Source organism: Helicoverpa armigera, chromosome 25 (assembly GCF_030705265.1).
Source record: "Helicoverpa armigera isolate CAAS_96S chromosome 25, ASM3070526v1, whole genome shotgun sequence".
Taxonomy (NCBI): Eukaryota; Metazoa; Arthropoda; class Insecta; order Lepidoptera; family Noctuidae; genus Helicoverpa; species Helicoverpa armigera.
Genome location: NC_087144.1, coordinates 2145443 through 2163777, shown reverse-complemented (window position 1 = coordinate 2163777; position 18335 = coordinate 2145443). Strand labels below are relative to the sequence as shown.

The following is an 18335-nucleotide window of genomic DNA, read 5'->3' as shown; positions in this document are numbered from 1 at the left end:
GGCCAGCCCACTGCCACTTCAGCTTGCTGATTCGGTGGGCTATGTCGATGACCTTGGTTCTCTGACGGATTACCTCATTTCTGATGCGATCCCTCAGAGAAATGCCAAGCATAGCCCTTTCCATAGCCCGCTGAGCGACTTTAAACTTGTGGACCAGCCGTACCGTCAGTGTCCACGTTTCGGCTCCGTAAGTCATGACAGGTAGGACGCACTGATTGAAGACTTTCGTCTTTAGGCACTGTGGGATCGACGATGTTAGGACTCGACGTAGCTTCCCAAATGCAGCCCAACCCAACTGAATTCTCCTATTCACCTCGTCCTCAAAGTTGTTTCTACCTAACTGCAATGTCTGCCCGAGGTATACATATTTCCGAACAACTTCGAGAACGGCGCCGTGTATCGCAATCGGTTCCGGTAGAACATGTTCATTGAACATGGCCTTGGTTTTGTCCAAGTTCATCCGTAGGCCGATGCGTAGAGAAGATTCAGCCAGGTCGTTCAGCATTTGTTGTAGGTCCTGCAGCGTTTCTGCCATAATGACGATATCGTCAGCAAATCGCAAGTGAGAGATGTATTCGCCATTGATGTTGATGCCACGTCCTTTCCAGTTCAGCGTCTTGAACATATCCTCCATTGCATTAGTGAACAGTTTCGGTTTCGGTACTATATCTACTTAATTATAACAAAAGCGACAGCAAAACAATTTACTATCAGATTTTACGACGATTTTACGATTCAATTATTCTATTATCATGACGAATAAAGTCTTGTCAGGCGTGAATGACGTTTGGTAGGGTGTGCCCATATTTATGCTTTTCGCGGACGTCCGAAGCGAGGACAGCTAATGGGATTATCCTACTTTCCGGATTGATGACATGTTTGGACCCTTCAAAATGAATGACGTTATGAAATTTTGGGCAGATTGATAAGGGATGGGCCTACATCCCGAGGCATGGGAATTCCGTAACAATGCAATGATGTCAACTCAATCTCATGGTGAAATTAGAATTTTCATTCACTAGCTGTGGCCAACGGTTCTGTCAGCATCTCGATCATAAAAATTAATAGTTTAAAAAAGTAAAAAACACGCTAGTCATGGTATTGTCATCAAAACTCAGAGTGCGTGTAAAATTTCATCCTAATCGAAGACCGGGAAGTGGGTTGAATTAAGATTCCAAGATTTTCTTACATACATAGTTACAAGTGAAGCTAATATAAGCGTGTTAAAAAGTAGTCTTTGTCCTTTATCAGGTTCTAGACTTCTACGTCCCAAATATTTACCTACTAACCGATTTTCCACGGGTTTACCCGCGTCCCGTGGATACTATTACCGTACCGGAATAAAAATAGCCTATGTTACCCAGGAAGGGTTTATATTTCCAATCGTGAAATAATTTTTCATATCAGTTTAGTAGTTACGGAACCTTTTCAACCTAAACCTTTTCAAAAAAAACCCTAATCCTCTATTATATTATAGACTAGCTTTCGCCCGCGGTTCCACCCGCGTCCCGTAGCTGTATGGTGACAAAAAACTATCCTAAAACCTTTTCCCGGGTCTAAGTTACCTCCCCTCTAATTTTCAGCCAAATCGGTCAAGCCGTTTTCATGTTATATCGTGACAACGGAAAGCGGGTTTCATTTTTATATACCTACTAGCTTTCCGCCCGCGTGGAATTCGGTTCACCCCTCCCGCTGTGAGTTAGCAGCGGTGAGGGAGTGTCAGACTCTTACTGACTAAAATCGTCGTGTTCCGTCCTAGGCCTTTTATATACCAGGGCCGCGGTACCTCTTTCGAACAACCCGCAGCCGCGGCTGGCCCTGGCGCTACTGGGCCCCACCTGATTTCAAAACACCTTAAGGCCGCTGCCTCGAATTTTGCGGGCAGCGGGGCGGCAGCGGCGGCGGCGCGGGCGGTCACCGTTTTGAATGGAGCTCACCGCTCGTCGCCCGCTCCCGCGCCGCTGTATTCGAGGGCCGGTCCATTTGATTATACGCGTAAGATCCTGCCGCTCCCGCGCCGCCGCCGCTGCCGCCCCGCTGCCCGCAAAATTCGAGGCAGCGGCCTAAGACTAATTCGCGGCGAACCTTAACACCGCGATACAGAAAAGCACAACGCCATCTATCGAGCTATCGGGAAGCTCGCGATTGAACAATGAGCTACAGGTTAAAGCGCGAGATATCATTGCACTTTTTAAGGGGTCTACACACCAAAGCCGCTGACCCGGCGGCACAGCCCGGCGGCACGACTGCCGCGGCATGTGGCGTTCTAGTAATTGTCAAATACTCTATGAAAGCCGGCGGCATGATTGTACAAAATACGGCCGGCGGGTTGGGCCGCCGGGCTGTGCCGCCGGCATCAGCGGCTTTGGTGTGTAGACACCTTTACGTATCTTAAAAAAAACAACGTCACCACGTTTTAAAAAGCTATCATTCCACTTCTTACGTATTTTAAAAACACATCGTTACCACGTTTTAAAAACACCCAGCGCCATCTATCGCATACCTCAAGAACTAAATAACTTAACTAATACTTATACCAATTAGTAATTCGTTGAATTATAGTTATTTCAGGATAAGTAGATGTAAAAAAAACAGTTAAGACGATAAAACAAATTGTACGTCATCCCTCGGGAATTCCTCATTTTCGAGGATTCATTATCGTATCATTTAGCTTCTAAATTTATATGTTCATATTCGTTTGCAATATATAAGTAGATGTAAAAAAAAACAGTTTAGACGATTAAACAAATTGTACATCATCCCTCGGGAATTCCTCATTTTCGGGGATTCATTATCGTATCATTTAGCTTCTAAATTTACATGTTTATATTCGTTTGCAATATATTACCTTGTTTTAAACGACACACAGCGCCATCTACAATCCATCCATCAAGCAAACAATATTTTTGTTTTCCTCGGGAATATCTATTTTTCGGGATAAAAGTACCCTATTATTTAATCCGGACTTCTAACTTTACGTCTGCAAAATTTCAAAGCAATCGGTTCAGTAGTTACGGCGTGAAAGCGGAACAAACAAACAAACAAACAAACAAACTCACTTTCCGATTTATAATATTAGTACGGATTATATATATATGTCGGAGAATGAATAATTATTAATTTTTCGAGTAGCAACACTAGACTGAATGTTGTGAGCTTCATATTGATGTTTGACAGTGACAGTTGTCTGTGTCATTTCAATCTGTCAGTAGTGTGAATGTCGATGGAGCTCGCTCTCTTGCTCCTGAGACGTCGCCGGCGCCGGGTGTGCGCACTGACCGAGAAATATTAAGATGGCGGAAGAACATCACCAACACGTGGGTTCAAATCCGTTTGAATCTGCGACATATATATTAAAAAACCAATCTCTTTCATGTTTCGATACAAAAAGCCACATAGAGGTCGAAAATTCAATAAGATTATTTTGCTATTTATGTTCACCTATTCTATGTATACATATGGATGGACCAAATACAGATACTATTCAGTGAATTCTGCGAAATTTTGACGCTGTAATGAATGTCGTTTTGTCCGGTTTCAGAGCTTACTTGATTGAAATCATTTTGTGAAGGCTTTAGTTCCTGAAATTTATTTATTTATTTATTTTATTTTAAGAAGGCTTACAGACTAATACAATAATAGTTTACAATATACAATAATCATATCGCTAATGACAAGCCTCCACAGATAATAGACACATGTCGATAACAATAAGTAGGTATCTATCCAATGTTGCGTGCCAAGTGATTCATGTATTATAAATAAAAATGTTTCGTTATAGTTTTACCTATCCAAAAAATGAGTCAGCTATAAGTCGTCTGACTGTATTTGTTTTAGTACAGAATAAGTCTATATCAAGTTCCCGCGCCAATTTGTTAAACTTATTAGCACTTCTCAAGAAAAAGGAATTATGTCTATAATTAGTCATTGCAAAAGGTATATCCAATAGTGGTCGTTGACGGAGTTCTACTTTATTAGTACCTACGTAGTGTTAATTTGGATAGCAATTAATTGTACTTGTAGGTGTTACACGGGTAATCTCTTTAGATGAAAGGTTGAAGCTGAATTCTGTTGTGTTGGATAAGCTGACAGAGTTGAGGTAGCTTTATGGATACAAAATGTTTAAAACTAAACTGGTAATTTCTGAGGTATTCATTCAACAAAAGAAACAAATACTTACTGCACTTTATAATATCAGTTTCGATATCCTTATATCTTGTATTCGTTTGAAATCGTTTTGTATAGTCGGCAACTCGCTTTCAAAACATACCTTTATTTGACTCTTTTGACGTAGGTTTTTTTACAAAACAAACATCACAACGTCATAGAGATAATACGAATTTATTAAAACAAAGGTCTAAACGATTCTTTTATCTACGTTCTGTACAGGATCAATGTCGCCGAAAAGCCTTTTTTAATTAGGTTACGTTATCAGCCATAGACTCAAGTATCAGCTTTCGATAATAATTGGCCTATCTGAAGCTTTATCTATCTATGTTTTATGACTATAATGTGGGTAGAATCGATAAAGTAAGCTCGGGTTTTAATGTGGGTTTTTTGGATTTTCGTTAGTAACACACATTTTAGAAGAAATATCCTTAAAATGAAATGAAATTAAGAATATGAATCCCCCGCAAACTGAAGACTAAATTGTCGGCCGACAGAAATAGGTGTCTACTAAAAAAATATTTAAAGAAAATCTTGATTCCAAAGTTTTCAGTCGGTTAGATACCGGCTAAATAGCCACCTGATCTTTTCAAAGTGCGTAAGTACCTACTATACACCTTCACTATGATTTATGAGCCCAAACAAACTACTGGCCGACTACAAGTTTGCAGTATCCTCTTACTATTCATCATCATCATCATCTCAGCCATAGGCCTCCCCCTTCGATCTCCGCAGATACCTGTTGGAGGCGACCTGCATCCTATTACTATACTTATTTACTATTGAATATTTTGATACTTTCTTTCTATTTGATATAGGTATCTTTTAGATATTTCTCGGGCTGTGTTTACAGCTTGTAAGGTCAATAACCTCATATGAAAAGAATCAAAAGAATCTCTTATGAAAAGAGAAATAAAGAAAGAAAAATAAAAGCAGTTTCCCTAGACATCGTGTTTTCTAGAGATGAATTCGACAGACAGTTACTCGATACAAAATAATTATTTGTTTATTATACGTACCTAATAAAACTTTATTATTGAAGAGTATATGAGCAAAGAAATAATCTAATAACAACAGTCTGCCATGTCAAATATCAATTGCAAAAACAATATTGTACACGTGTTCGTTACAAAAGCGAGCAAAAAATTTGGGTCACAATAAATCAGAAAAACTGGCAAAGTGCGAGTCGGATTCTGCGCGCAGGGTTCCGTACCATTTTCTACAAAACGACTGAAAAATTTAGTTTCTTGTAAATATGTTGTGCCCTCAAAATATTTATTTCATTCTAGTTTTCTGTAGATATTTGTTATTATAGCGACAACAATAATACTTATATCACAATAATATATGTGAAAACTTCAAATGGCCCACTATAACAATTCATGAGATACAGTCTGGTACCCGACTGACAGACAGCGAAGTCTTAGTAATAGGGTCCCGTTTTACCCTTTGGATACGGTAACCCTAAAATGTGCTCTTTCACCCTCGTACTCACTATATCACGTGAAACAATTGACCACTACCAATACAATTGATGAGACCTGAAACCACGCAATAAGATTTTCACCGCACGGTATGTTTTATTCTTTGAGTACGGAATCCTAAAAAGAGCGCTTTCACCCTCGTACTCACTATATCACGTGAAACAATTGACCACTACCAATACAATTGATGAGACCTGAAACCACGCAATAGGATTTTTTGCTGCACAGAATGTGTTAATAATCCCAGTCCAACAGTCTAATTTAACCCTTAACCAACATTTATTTTGAAAATCACAACACTTTCACCCACACACTTTTCCTCGTAACAGCCTTTTTATCGTCCCACTGCTGGACACAGGTCTCCTCTCACACGGAGAAGGATTGAGCGTTAATCCCCACGCTTGCTCAATGCGGGTTGGTCATTTCAGACTTTATAGTCCAGGTTTTCTCGAGATGTTTTCCTTCAACTTTAATTTGATTGGCGTCCAAGATATAAACTGTAAATATTAACTGAGAAAAATTGCATTGGTACTTGACTGACCTGGAATCGAGCACACACACTCATACATGAGAGGTTGGTTCTTGTAGGCTACGCGTACACTGCACTACACACACTACAGACTAAACAGTCGACCGACTGTTGGCTTACTGGTTGGAAAAATATATATTTTTTATCATCGTCAAATCGTGAATTTAATCAAAGTTTTTAGTCGATCTGATACCGGTCAAATACCTGATCGTTGTTCAGAGTAAAAGGATTTATTTGCTAGTAGCTTCCGCCCGCGGCTTGGCCCGCGTAGTGTTCGGTTATATCGCGTTCCCAAGAGTCCCGAAAGTCCGGGATAAAAACTATCCTATGTTCTTTCTCAAGGTCAGCTCTATCTCTGTACCAAATTTTATTAAAATCATTTCAGTGGCTTAGACGTGAAAGCGTAATAGACAGACAGACAGAGTTACTTTCACATTTATAATATTAGCAGGGAAGTAGGGATTGAATACATCTACAAACAGGGTGTTACAAAAGGTCAATAGGCTGTTTTGTGCATCTCCAACACATCTCCGTATTTACCAAATGCCGTAACCAATTGTCGGCCGACTAAAAAGTCTACAGTATGCATTAGAGCAATAGCGCACTAGCGGCTTGGACGCAGCGGCCAGGTCGCGCGGCCAGGCCGCAGGGATCGATTTGCAACGCGGCCAAAACCACGGCTACGATCGTCAGTTGCACGTACAGCGCGCTTCAAAATGGACGTTGAGGAAATAGCAGTGCTTTTGTATCTTATAAGTAAGAAGCGGAAAAAGAAAAGGAAAAAAATATTGGGTTCATGCCTTGCTTCGTGAAAGGCGAACAAAAGGATTATTTTATACTTATTTCACGGACCTTCAGCAATATGATGACAAGTTCTTTAATTATTTACGGATGAGCAAGTCTACGTTTGAAGAACTGTTAAGAATATTAAGACCATTTATAAAGACATCGCGATAATTACAAATCACGCTGTAGCTCTACAACACGTGCGGCCGCCACGGCTAGTGCGCGCACACTGGTGATTTTACTACAATACTATAGATCTCAGTGGCCGCAGCGACCAGCGACTGAACACTGGCCGCAAACGCGCCGCTCCGATCTCGCTGGCCGCTGCGGCTGAGTGTGGCCGCTGGTCGCGTGCGACCAGGTGCGCGCGCTCTGCGGCGATTTCATACTAAGGTATCTATCTCGATGGCCGCCGCGGCCGCTGCCGCTAGCGCTAAGAGCAAGCGCACTACGCAGCAGGTCGCGCGGCCAGGCCGCAGGATCGATTTGCAACGCGGCCAAAACCACGGCTACGATCGTCAGTTGCACGTACAGCGCGCTTCAAAATGGACGTTGAGGAAATAGCAGTGCTTTTGTATCTTATAAGTAAGAAGCGGAAAAAGAAAAGGAAAAAAATATTGGGTTCATGCCTTGCTTCGTGAAAGGCGAACAAAAGGATTATTTTATACTTATTTCACGGACCTTCAGCAATATGATGACAAGTTCTTTAATTATTTACGGATGAGCAAGTCTACGTTTGAAGAACTGTTAAGAATATTAAGACCATTTATAAAGACATCGCGATAATTACAAATCACGCTGTAGCTCTACAACACGTGCGGCCGCCACGGCTAGTGCGCGCACACTGGTGATTTTACTACAATACTATAGATCTCAGTGGCCGCAGCGACCAGCGACTGAACACTGGCCGCAAACGCGCCGCTCCGATCTCGCTGGCCGCTGCGGCTGAGTGTGGCCGCTGGTCGCGTGCGACCAGGTGCGCGCGCTCTGCGGCGATTTCATACTAAGGTATCTATCTCGATGGCCGCCGCGACCTGGCCGCTGCGGCCAAGCCGCTAGTGCGCTATTGCTCTTACTCACCACGACTTTCCATGCACTCAAGTGTAAACGAACGTAAAAAAACAATGTTTCTGTTATCAGAATTATTATTTATGATGTTATCTATATGTATTATGTTTATATTATTCGCATATCTGTGGTTGTTTCGTATTGAAGCGCATCTCACCGTGAACGGTTCGTGGAATCGCTCTTGTTTGTAAAGCGAGTAAAGGAAAAAGTAGTAATTTGAATAATTTTGTAGGTATATAGCTTGGATTGTTTAAAAGAAAAACAAGTAAAGACTCCTGATATTATACGAGTTTGTAAGTATGCATGAATATATGGAATTAATTCCTCTTTCACGCCAAAATTACTTAAGGAATTTTGATGAAACTTGTTATTAATATACCTAGCTTATTATATAAACATACATATATCATAATAAAATATACCTACTTTTTATCTATGTGCAGGAGTAATCTGATACTTTGTATATCTTCAGTTCTGATTATTATAATGTTTTGTACAAATACGCAATAAGTATGTACCTTTCGGGCACGATCCCCGCTGACAGCGATGCGGATGAATTTTTTGATACTCAGTTTTAATCTTTCCCCCTTTATAATTTTTGTAAAAGTAAAAACTAAATTAAATAGTATATATCAAGTAGTTTTGAAGATTTAAGCGTACAAAGAGACATATGTACTTATAATAAATACATGATTTACAATAAAAAATAAAACGATTACTATATTATGTACCTATATGTTGGATTCGTCATTTTTTAAACCGCTTTAGTGACGTAGGTCTCGTTCATACAATAGCTCTTTGAAAGACGAAAAGGCCTTTCTTATACTCGTACGAGTATTTTCTTGTAGAGGGCAACTGTTGTTGGTAATAACAAAACTTTATAAGGTCAAAGTTATATCAGAGTGATGTAGAAATTGTTTTTTTTTTTATTGGGAAAAAGTTGCTTATTGCCTTTGAGTACTAGTATACTACTTTATAAGGCTTTTTTGTTCAAAAAGTATTGCGACTCTGCAGAAACAGTCTTCACATTCGGCAACAGGCTTCCACTACTGATTTGTAGCAATGAAATGTACTTATTATAAAATTATTTTAAAACGTCAACAAGTCTAAGTGCTGAATCTATATGTAAGAAGATAAAATCGTCACAAAATAGGTTCCTAATGACCTCAAAATTAGTATTCTCATGCCCGTTTTTACCAATAATCACTTAAAGTTTCCCTAACTAAGTGTCATTTAGAATAAGGGCTCCCCCAATAATAAAGGTTATAAGGGACACTTAAACTTTGGTGAAAATGAAATTCATTAAGTGTTCCCTAAATGCTCTTAGAGGATCCCTAAATTTAGGTATTTGTTGGTGAAAATGGGCATCAGCCTCTCTTCATACCCTACCATTTAGGTCACAAGCGGATTTTGTCGCACGTATATACGCTCGGTTTTTCTACGCGCGACAGATTTCGCGAGGCAAAATGACCTATCGTTTGGTTTCCGTGTCATCATTTATGTACTTAAAGTTGTGGCTAATACCTATTACACGTGAAACTGGCTATACAAAACGACCGTTTCTGCGAAATATCTGCTAGTGTCAAAGCAATGTAGGAGGCGACCACAAAACAAAGCAAAACGTTGGCTCGCCCGCCTGTGTATGAAATTCAATGATAAATGGTTTCTGACTGCCTTTACCGGCGTTTTATTAAATCTATCCATTTTCAGTCAAGAGTGAATAGGTGTTCAGAAACCGGCCATTAGTCACAATACTTAAAAACGCTACCTAATATGTGGTATATCATGTACCTATGTACATATGTATGTATATGTGCCTTTGTCTGCGCTAAAGGTCAGCGCATGGTTAGCTTGTAAAACTACACTTAATCCTAAGTCCACTGAAAACTTAAACGTCAGTTTTTTTAAACAATTCTTTAGGTGGTACTTACAATGAATTTTCACGTTCATCTTCCCATGTTTCATTCTCAAAGTCAACAGTTCGTTTAAGAAAAATGGGCGTTTATGTGGAAGAGCTCGTGGCTAAGTGCATCATGGGGTTAAGCAACGCTTTTCACGGTCAGTCTGTGGATGGGAGACCGTATTGTTTTGACGAGTTCTTCCGTGTTAAAAGCACAGTATATTTTGTGGTTTAAGAAACACGATTTATCATTTCAGCAAAAAAAACTCCATACAAAAGGTATTTGCATATTTTCATTTATTGCTGTAAGTCCCATTGTAGAAGATACTTGAACGTTCGTATAAACGTGGAAAGAATAAGTAATAATTCCGATGTAATTTAAATAATGTTTATGCCATGGAGAACAAAATGACTAGCGGAGATGTCATAACGCAAAATCTCCGAAGAAAGTAGCGCGACAAAATGCCGGCGTTCGGGAGACGAGGAACGTAAAACTAGCTCCGCTCTTACATGCCTTCTATGAATCCCGAACATTATTTTCAAAATAAAACAAGACAGATTGCTTTTTATTTGACAAGGAACCCGAACGATTAGTTCTAGTAACCTACGCCTACGGTAGGCGTTGCCGTGACCTCAAGAAGGCGTCCGAACTATCTTCCTTATGGCATCTCCGCTATCTTTCGTGCCTCTATGGTTTGTGTCGACATTTTCCATTACAACGGTAATGACTGAACAGGCATAAAACGTTAGAATTCTTTGCTCTTTTGTATACGAAAATGTTTTCTATATAATTCGTGCGGTTTAGATAAATTAAATGAGTTTAAGGGCCTTTGAAGAAAATTTAATAACAGTTATACTTAGCACATATTATAAAGCTGTATGATTGTTTATATGTTCGTTTAAACTATAAACACAGAAATAACCAGTCCGATTTGAAAAAATATTTGCGTTAGGCTATAGGCTACTCTTTTAATATGTCATCATCCTCCGAGCCTTTTCCCAATCATGTTGGGGTCGGCTTCCAGTCTAACCGGATTCAGCTGAGTACCAGTGCTTTACAAGAAGCGACTGCCTATCTGACCTCCTCAACCCAGTTACCTGGGCAACCCGATACCCCTTGGTTAGACTGGTGTCAGACTTACTGGCTTCTGACTACCCGTAACGACTGCCAAGGATGTTCAATGACAGCCGGGACCTACAGTTTAACGTGCCATCCGAAACACTACTCTTTTAATATGTAGCTTAAGAAATTCTTACTCGACGCGTGTGAAACCTGTACCTGTAGCAATAGTTGGTAAACTTGTAGAATCTAAGCTTTTTAATTATTGGTCAAGCGGTGTCCTGCCTTTTATATAAAATGATAAAGCTCGGGCTTTATTTTAAGTAGTGATGTTATATTAAACATCCTTACTGGTGCTTTGGCGGTATATAGCCTACGTGCCCAGTGCCTATATAGCACTTCTGGATAAAAAGTAGCACTAAAGCCATGTATTCACTGAGAAACAAAATCTACGTGTTTCTGAAACAAATAATTTTGTTTCAGAAACATATAATTTTGTTTCTGTAAACACTACGTGTTTATCGAATGTTTCTGTGCTCCCCACCCGTGGCGGGGCAAGAAACAAATCAGTTGCGCAACATGTGCATACAAGTGTGGACGCGTGTTTCATTTGTTTATAAACGCCAAATAAATGTCTTCATAGCAAGTAATTTTTCTTTTTTTTCTCTTTTTCTTTTCTTTTTACTAGAAATGGACTTATGCAAATAAATGTAGGCACCACACAACAACACTACTTCCTCGGGCGACATATTAACATCTGACGGTGTGGACGGCAGTTTCCGAAACATTGTTGCTGTAAACATCTACGTGATGTGTATCTGAAACATTGTTTCCCAGTGAATACATGGCTTAAGTCTTTCTCGATGAAAAAGGCTGCCAAACACTGGAAGGTTTTTACAAATCAGACCAGACTACAAGAAAACAGCCTCTTCTACTTCATAATACCTAATTAAAATTATTATTTATAAATACCTACGTATTCAAGGAAACTTACTTATCAGTCTATATTGGAATTCTCAAAGGCCTTGAAAGTTCTGACTCGGCAATCGGATCATACCAGTAATTAACCTAAACTTATAGAAACTTTACGACAAGTAATTTCCTAGAAATCTAGAACTTTCTATCAAGAGTGATTGGACTGTAAGATGGCAGCTGTGGCGATGTTGTTAATAATCTTAAACTTTTGTAATTTAAAAGCTATGGATATTTCTTTAGATAGTAAGGAACAGAATCGTGTAAAATATGACATAATACCTATATACATTGTTTGTGCAGTGTGCTCCGAGTTGTTAGTCTTCGGAGGGCACGTAAACTGTAGGTCCCGGCTGTCATTGACGGGTCTTGCCATGAAGTATTGGCTTGCCCGGGTAACTGAGCTGAGGAGTTCAGATAGGCAGATGCTCTTTGTAAAAGCACTGGTACTCAGCATCTGGTTAGACTTGATGCCAACCTAAATAGAGTTCGGAAAATACTAGGCAGACGATGATGTAGATATAATAGTTTCTGAAAAGAACCGAATGGAGGACAGTATCACACAATAGAGAAAGAGGCCCAACTCTAATAAGCTAGCGTCAAGCCGCTTGAACTCACAGCATATGAGATCTTATTAACGTTTTAAATTACAAATTAGGTAACTGAAGTCACACAGAAAGACAAACGATAAACAAACATGTCTGGAAGTCTGGAAAGTTCATTCATACATTGACAGACTTTGTAACATTGACATTTTGTCTGCAGAGATAGAAACAACATTTACAAAGTACTTTTGTATGTCTTTCAAAAGCTTGTCTTAGCTTCTGAAAATGCTTTATCTGAAGGCACCAGATTTTAACGTGTGTATGCTTTTAATACATAGTAAAATAGCCCCAAGCCACGGCTTCGTAATATTATAAATCCGAATCAAGCTAATCTTAGGAACAAGGTACATTGATTTGAAAAATATGATCCTGCAAAACAGGTTTTAAAAGTCCATTAAGCAAACAATTGATGATTATTTCGTATATGAATAAAAATAGGTTAGGAATAGGCGCAGTTGAGTAATAAGAAAAGCTAATGATGTGGTAAAACAGATGAAAAGCGACAATCTGATTAGCAAGTTCCGAGTATATCGTGAATAGAGACAAAAGACGCCACGGACTTAAAATATAATTACTATGAAGTATATCGTAGTTTAACTTTTATGTTATTTATAGATAGTGAAATTGCCCGTAAAGTGGAGATTCAATGAAACATACTACCCATTGTATTTTATTGTGTGTTAAAGTAAATAAGAATTTTCTTTGTTGAGATCAAAGAACCTCTCTCGATTCACGTCATTTGTCAATTTGTAAACAAGTAACTTTCTGTATGACTTCGACCTGCGTCCCTTTAGGGATGGCAAAACCCCTTACTGGTATTGTAAATTCAGAAAGGAGATCATTCAAGTCTCGAACAATTTGTACCCAAAAATGAAAGTGCCGGCCAAAAGAAAAAAATAGTAGATTCTTGTAGAGAATAATGCCCTGAAGATTTTTTACTACTACAAGAATCGTCTACAATTAACCCCCCGCCTGCTATTTGACTTTGAAAATACCAAAAAATCTCACAATGTTTGGAGCATTACATAACGGCCCCAAACTGGAGAAGGCAGCCGCTGCCTTCAAAGGACTCCTGCCCAACCTGGGAAGTCATCAAATGACTTGGGCTGTTGGGAAGTCAGACACTTACTGATAAAAGCCCATCATGGGGAAACCAGGGTCGAGGTAATTCTTTCGAACAATCCCGCAGCCCTGGCAGGTTCTGACCCTGGTGGGCCCCACTGGGGTTTGCTGACTGTCTGAGGAGGGCTTGACTTGTCAACGCTCGCCGCTGAAACGGGTCTGTTGTCTCCAAGGAAGCGGAGGGACGATAAGTCTCCCTAAACTCACTGCCCACAGACCGACGTCTGCGGTGCCGGGAGTCTTCTCGACACCCAACGCGCGTGGTGTCTTCCACGTCTACCTCAGCGGATGGGATGAGAGGCGCGAACTCTCAGTTATTGCACTGCCTCCTTCTCTGGCATGCTGCGCAGAAGGAGACGAAGGCATCCCATTCCTCCTCGCCCCTATAGATTTTCCTTCTCCTTGGAAACAGCAGGTGTCGGTGGCGTGCATTGTTCACGCCCCTTTCAGAGAATCAGTAAACCCCAGGCGACCCCCAAAACCCTATTCCTTCCCTCTCATAACCCGATGGGACGGCAATCCGACACGACCGGAGAGAGATCAGGCGCAGGATCGACATTTACGTGCTCTCCGATGCACGGGTAAATCAATCACCAACTTCCAGACTGGTTGGGGCTGCTTTGTGAAAGTTTCGACCCACGATTTCGGCCCGACCCAGGAATCGAACCCGAGACCTCGAGCACAGCAGCCGCGCTTGCAACCACTAGATCAACGAGGCAGTCTAAAGAATCGAATGAGTCGAAAGAATTACCGCGGCTCTGGCTACCCCATGATGGGTTTTAGTCAGTAGGAGTCTGACTTCCCCACAACGAGAGGGGAGTCATTTAATGACTTCCCAGGTTGGATAGGAGTCCTTTGAACTCAGCGGCTGCCTTCTCCAGTTTGGGGCCGTAATGCAATGCTCCAAACATTGTGGGATTTTTTGGTATTTTCAAAGTCAAATAGCAGCCAGGGGGTTAATTGTAGACGATTCTTGTAATAGTGAAAAATGTTCAGGGCATTATTCTCTACAAGAATATATTATTTTTTTACTCTGGCCGGCACTTTCAGTTTTGGGTACGAAATGGATGATCTCCTTTTATATACTTATTTTTAGAATGTATTTTAAGAGAAGAAACAACTGAACCAACATGGATACGACGGAACTTTTTTTGTTGATAAAAAGACAACGAAGTGATCTCAAGGTTGCTATTTTTCCAGAAGCTTGAATATAAACTGTTGTCTATAAACTATTTAGTAGATTGCACAATTATTGCAGGCGCGGCGTGTGCGGTCGACAGTTGCAGTCGGCAGCTAGTATTCAGAACGTATATTTACGATACCCAAACCCTGACCAGATTTAAAATTACCGCCCATTGTAAAGCACTGGTACTCAGCTACATCCAGTTAGACTGGAAGCCGACCCCCCAACATAGTTGGGAAAAAGCCTCGGAGGATGGCTGGGTAAATCAGCGACTTGACAGCTAGTTATTGTTATAGATAAATAGTGCAACCCATCCTTACAATTTAGCTCGTAGAATTTAAGCACTTTATGAGTAAAATACTCGTAGCCATGGCAAGAAAAAACAATTAAGAATTTTTTCTACGCCAACTCAAAAATGCATGACTTTGACAAATAAATAGCAACACAGCACAGACACAATTTAATTTCGCTGCGACAAAAGCAGATTAAAATTGACATCCAAGATTTGATCACTTAGATAATGAAACAGATGATACTAATTGCATTCTTGTAGCAAGTATTCTGCCAATTAAGTTTATTGTAGTTGTCAATTATTATTAGAGATTTAGAGTACCCTCAGACTGTAAACTAAACAGTCGGTCAACAGTTGACCCGATGTTCGGCAGTATGTTTAAAAAAAAAATTGTTTCTAAGCATTGTTTTCTGTTGGTCTGATACTCACCAGGTAAATACTTGATTTTTGTAATGTGCGTGCTACCATTAATCTTCATACTGATTTATGAGCACAAACAAACTATCAGCCGACTAAAAGTTTCCAGTGTGCTGTTACACTTAGGATTGTAAAACAGATTGTACTTATGAATTTTTTTATGAATTTTACCTTTGAATGATTAAAAAACGAACGAATTAAAACTACAAAAAATGCTATTAACCTAGAAAATGAAAATTTTGATTTTCTTTTAAATTCCGTTCCATTAGCGTCAATGCCATTTAGGCTTATCGCCAAAATCGATGAAAAATAATACCGTCTAAAAACCAAAGACTATTTTATTAACATTTTCGTTTTCCTTGTTACAGATCCGGTATGAAAGCTAACAAGGAAACAGAATAACAATCTTCAAGATGAATTTCGTCAAAAAAATATCAATCCTTATCATAGGCCTTATTATCCTCATAAGCGTAGAAGGAATCCATGCAGAAGAAACTAGAACTGATCTTAAAAACAATGAAACAAAGTTAAGACATAACAAAACAATTGAAGATCTGACAGCAGAGAATGCCACTGCATCTGATGAACCATCAAAAGAAAACGCAACAGAAGTATGCGTAGGCCAAAAGGAATTTTGCAACTTAAGTAAAGAGGAATACGTTTCAATGTTGAACAACTACATTTACCCGCACACATACGAATGGGTACTGATAGGTACTCACACATTAGTGTTCATAACAGGATTGGTGGGGAATGCTTTAGTGTGCGTAGCCGTGTACAGGAATCATTCTATGAGGACGGTGACGAATTATTTTATAGTGAATCTGGCTGCTGCAGATTTCATGGTTATTCTGTTCTGCTTGCCTGCTACGGTCGTATGGGATGTCACTGAAACTTGGTTCCTAGGAGATGTGCTGTGTAAAATGCTGCTTTATTTTCAGGTAAGATTAATCTTTTGAATATCTGTTGAACGCTATGCATTACAATTCAAAAAGTATTTACCGTCGTACCACAAAAACTTCTAAACGTCTGTTAAACACTTGTCTAAAAGAATTACAGATTATGACGTTGAAATAAGGTCCGTTTTGCAACCGCACTTTTTTTAGACAAGCGTTCAACAGATGTTTAAATTTCTATAGTAAGGTGTTAATGTTTAAATATGAGTATCATTCTGAAATTTTCAAAAATAAACTATACCTACTATTGCACACATAATGAAATCTACATAACCCAAGAGTGATTCGTCACAAACTCTCTAATACTACAAAAGTTTGGAGACGTTTTACACAAGGTTCTTTTAAAGGCTATTTTAAGACGGATGTTAACCCGTAGTGGGTATAAAAGCTAGTAGAAAATGCGGACAAAGTCACAGGTGACTGTGGCATACATAATTGATTCTAAGATCTGGTTATTTCTGTATGTCCTTGTCTTATAATGCCATAGGAAAAAGCAGAAGATAATAAGTATTTTAATCGCCATAACAAAATGAAATTGATTCCTGTATACCTTGGTATTTGGCACAATCATCTATTCTATTGGCACTTTTCATCCCATATACCTAATTTGTGGTCGTCTTTTTTTTATGTCAATAAATGATTTATCTTTCTTTTCTTTCTAAGTAATATAATAAAACTTTCTCATAAGTCGTGATTACACGGAAGCCCGTACTTTCCTAAAGAGATTTATTTCGATACCAATTCGAGATATTAGCCCTATTATTATCAAATCCAATTTTAGGATTTTTATAGGGAACACGTGTATGTTCAAATCTCTCAAGAATTCAATTTTCAAGCTTACGAACGATGGTGAATTTCCTTTGAATATATATTTGCATTCTGAACACAAATTCCGCGTTACGGCAATCTCTTCCGTATGCGATATTCCATTGGAAAAAATAAATAAAAAAGCTCTGCTTATCTTAAAATATCTTGTGTCCTTTATAGAAAATAGTCCTTTAAACAATATTATGTATATAATGATAGATTATAGATACTTAGCTGCATCCGATGAGACTGAAACCGACCCCAACATAGTTTGGGAAAAAGGCTCGGAGGATGATGATATGATGAGGATAAATTAGGTGAAGGTATAATGAATTGAGTAAAAGTTACAGACTTCATTAAGTGTACGCAGAACTTTTTACCCAATTTCAAAGTTGATATCTTTAAACCCCGTTTCTCATTATTTGTTTCCAACTTTTATTAACGATAATTGAACCTTTCCTCCTTAATTAGAAATCAAAATATCTTGGAAAATCTTCAAAGGTAAAGTATTTAGCAAGTTTTTAGTCTAAAAACCAATGTTACTGCCTAAGTTTGATGGAAAAGGAATTTTCGGTGTTTCTGGAATTTTGGGATATTAAAACTTTATAGTTGCCTACAAAAATTTATAACTTTATACCTATAGTTATGTAAATTCCAGCACAAAAAACTCTAGTCTTTAAGACATTTCAGGAGTGGTATTTTTAACCGACTTATCAAAAATGAGTACAAGTTCTCAATTGAGATGTTTGTATTTTTTTAATGTAGTCGTGGCTTATCAGTTAAAGTACCAACCTCTCAAGTAACACAACCTATTAAAATGTTAGCTATGCGGATATTATACTTGACTGAGAAATTACATACCCTACTGTTAATCCATTTGCGGAAAGTAGTTCGCTCGGGGCGTACGTGTACCTACATCTAGTTAAAATTAAAACTCTTCGCAGTGATACTATCCATGATATGTTTCCCCTCTCTGTTACAAAGTTA

At 39.1% G+C, this 18335-nt stretch overlaps 2 protein-coding genes across 2 annotated transcripts in view; both read left to right on the top strand.

Annotated features, from left to right (window-relative positions):
- Positions 1 to 18335, top strand: part of LOC110376616 (solute carrier family 2, facilitated glucose transporter member 2) — a 324460-nt gene that overhangs the window by 185850 nt on the left and 120275 nt on the right. The window lies entirely within an intron of this gene.
- Positions 1 to 18335, top strand: part of LOC110376619 (orexin/Hypocretin receptor type 1) — a 106836-nt gene that overhangs the window by 46550 nt on the left and 41951 nt on the right. The window contains exon 2 of the mRNA XM_049845540.2: positions 15954 to 16526. Within this exon, the coding sequence (XP_049701497.2) occupies positions 15999 to 16526 (528 nt within the window). The 5' untranslated portion in view covers positions 15954 to 15998. The remainder of the gene's footprint in view (positions 1 to 15953; positions 16527 to 18335) is intronic.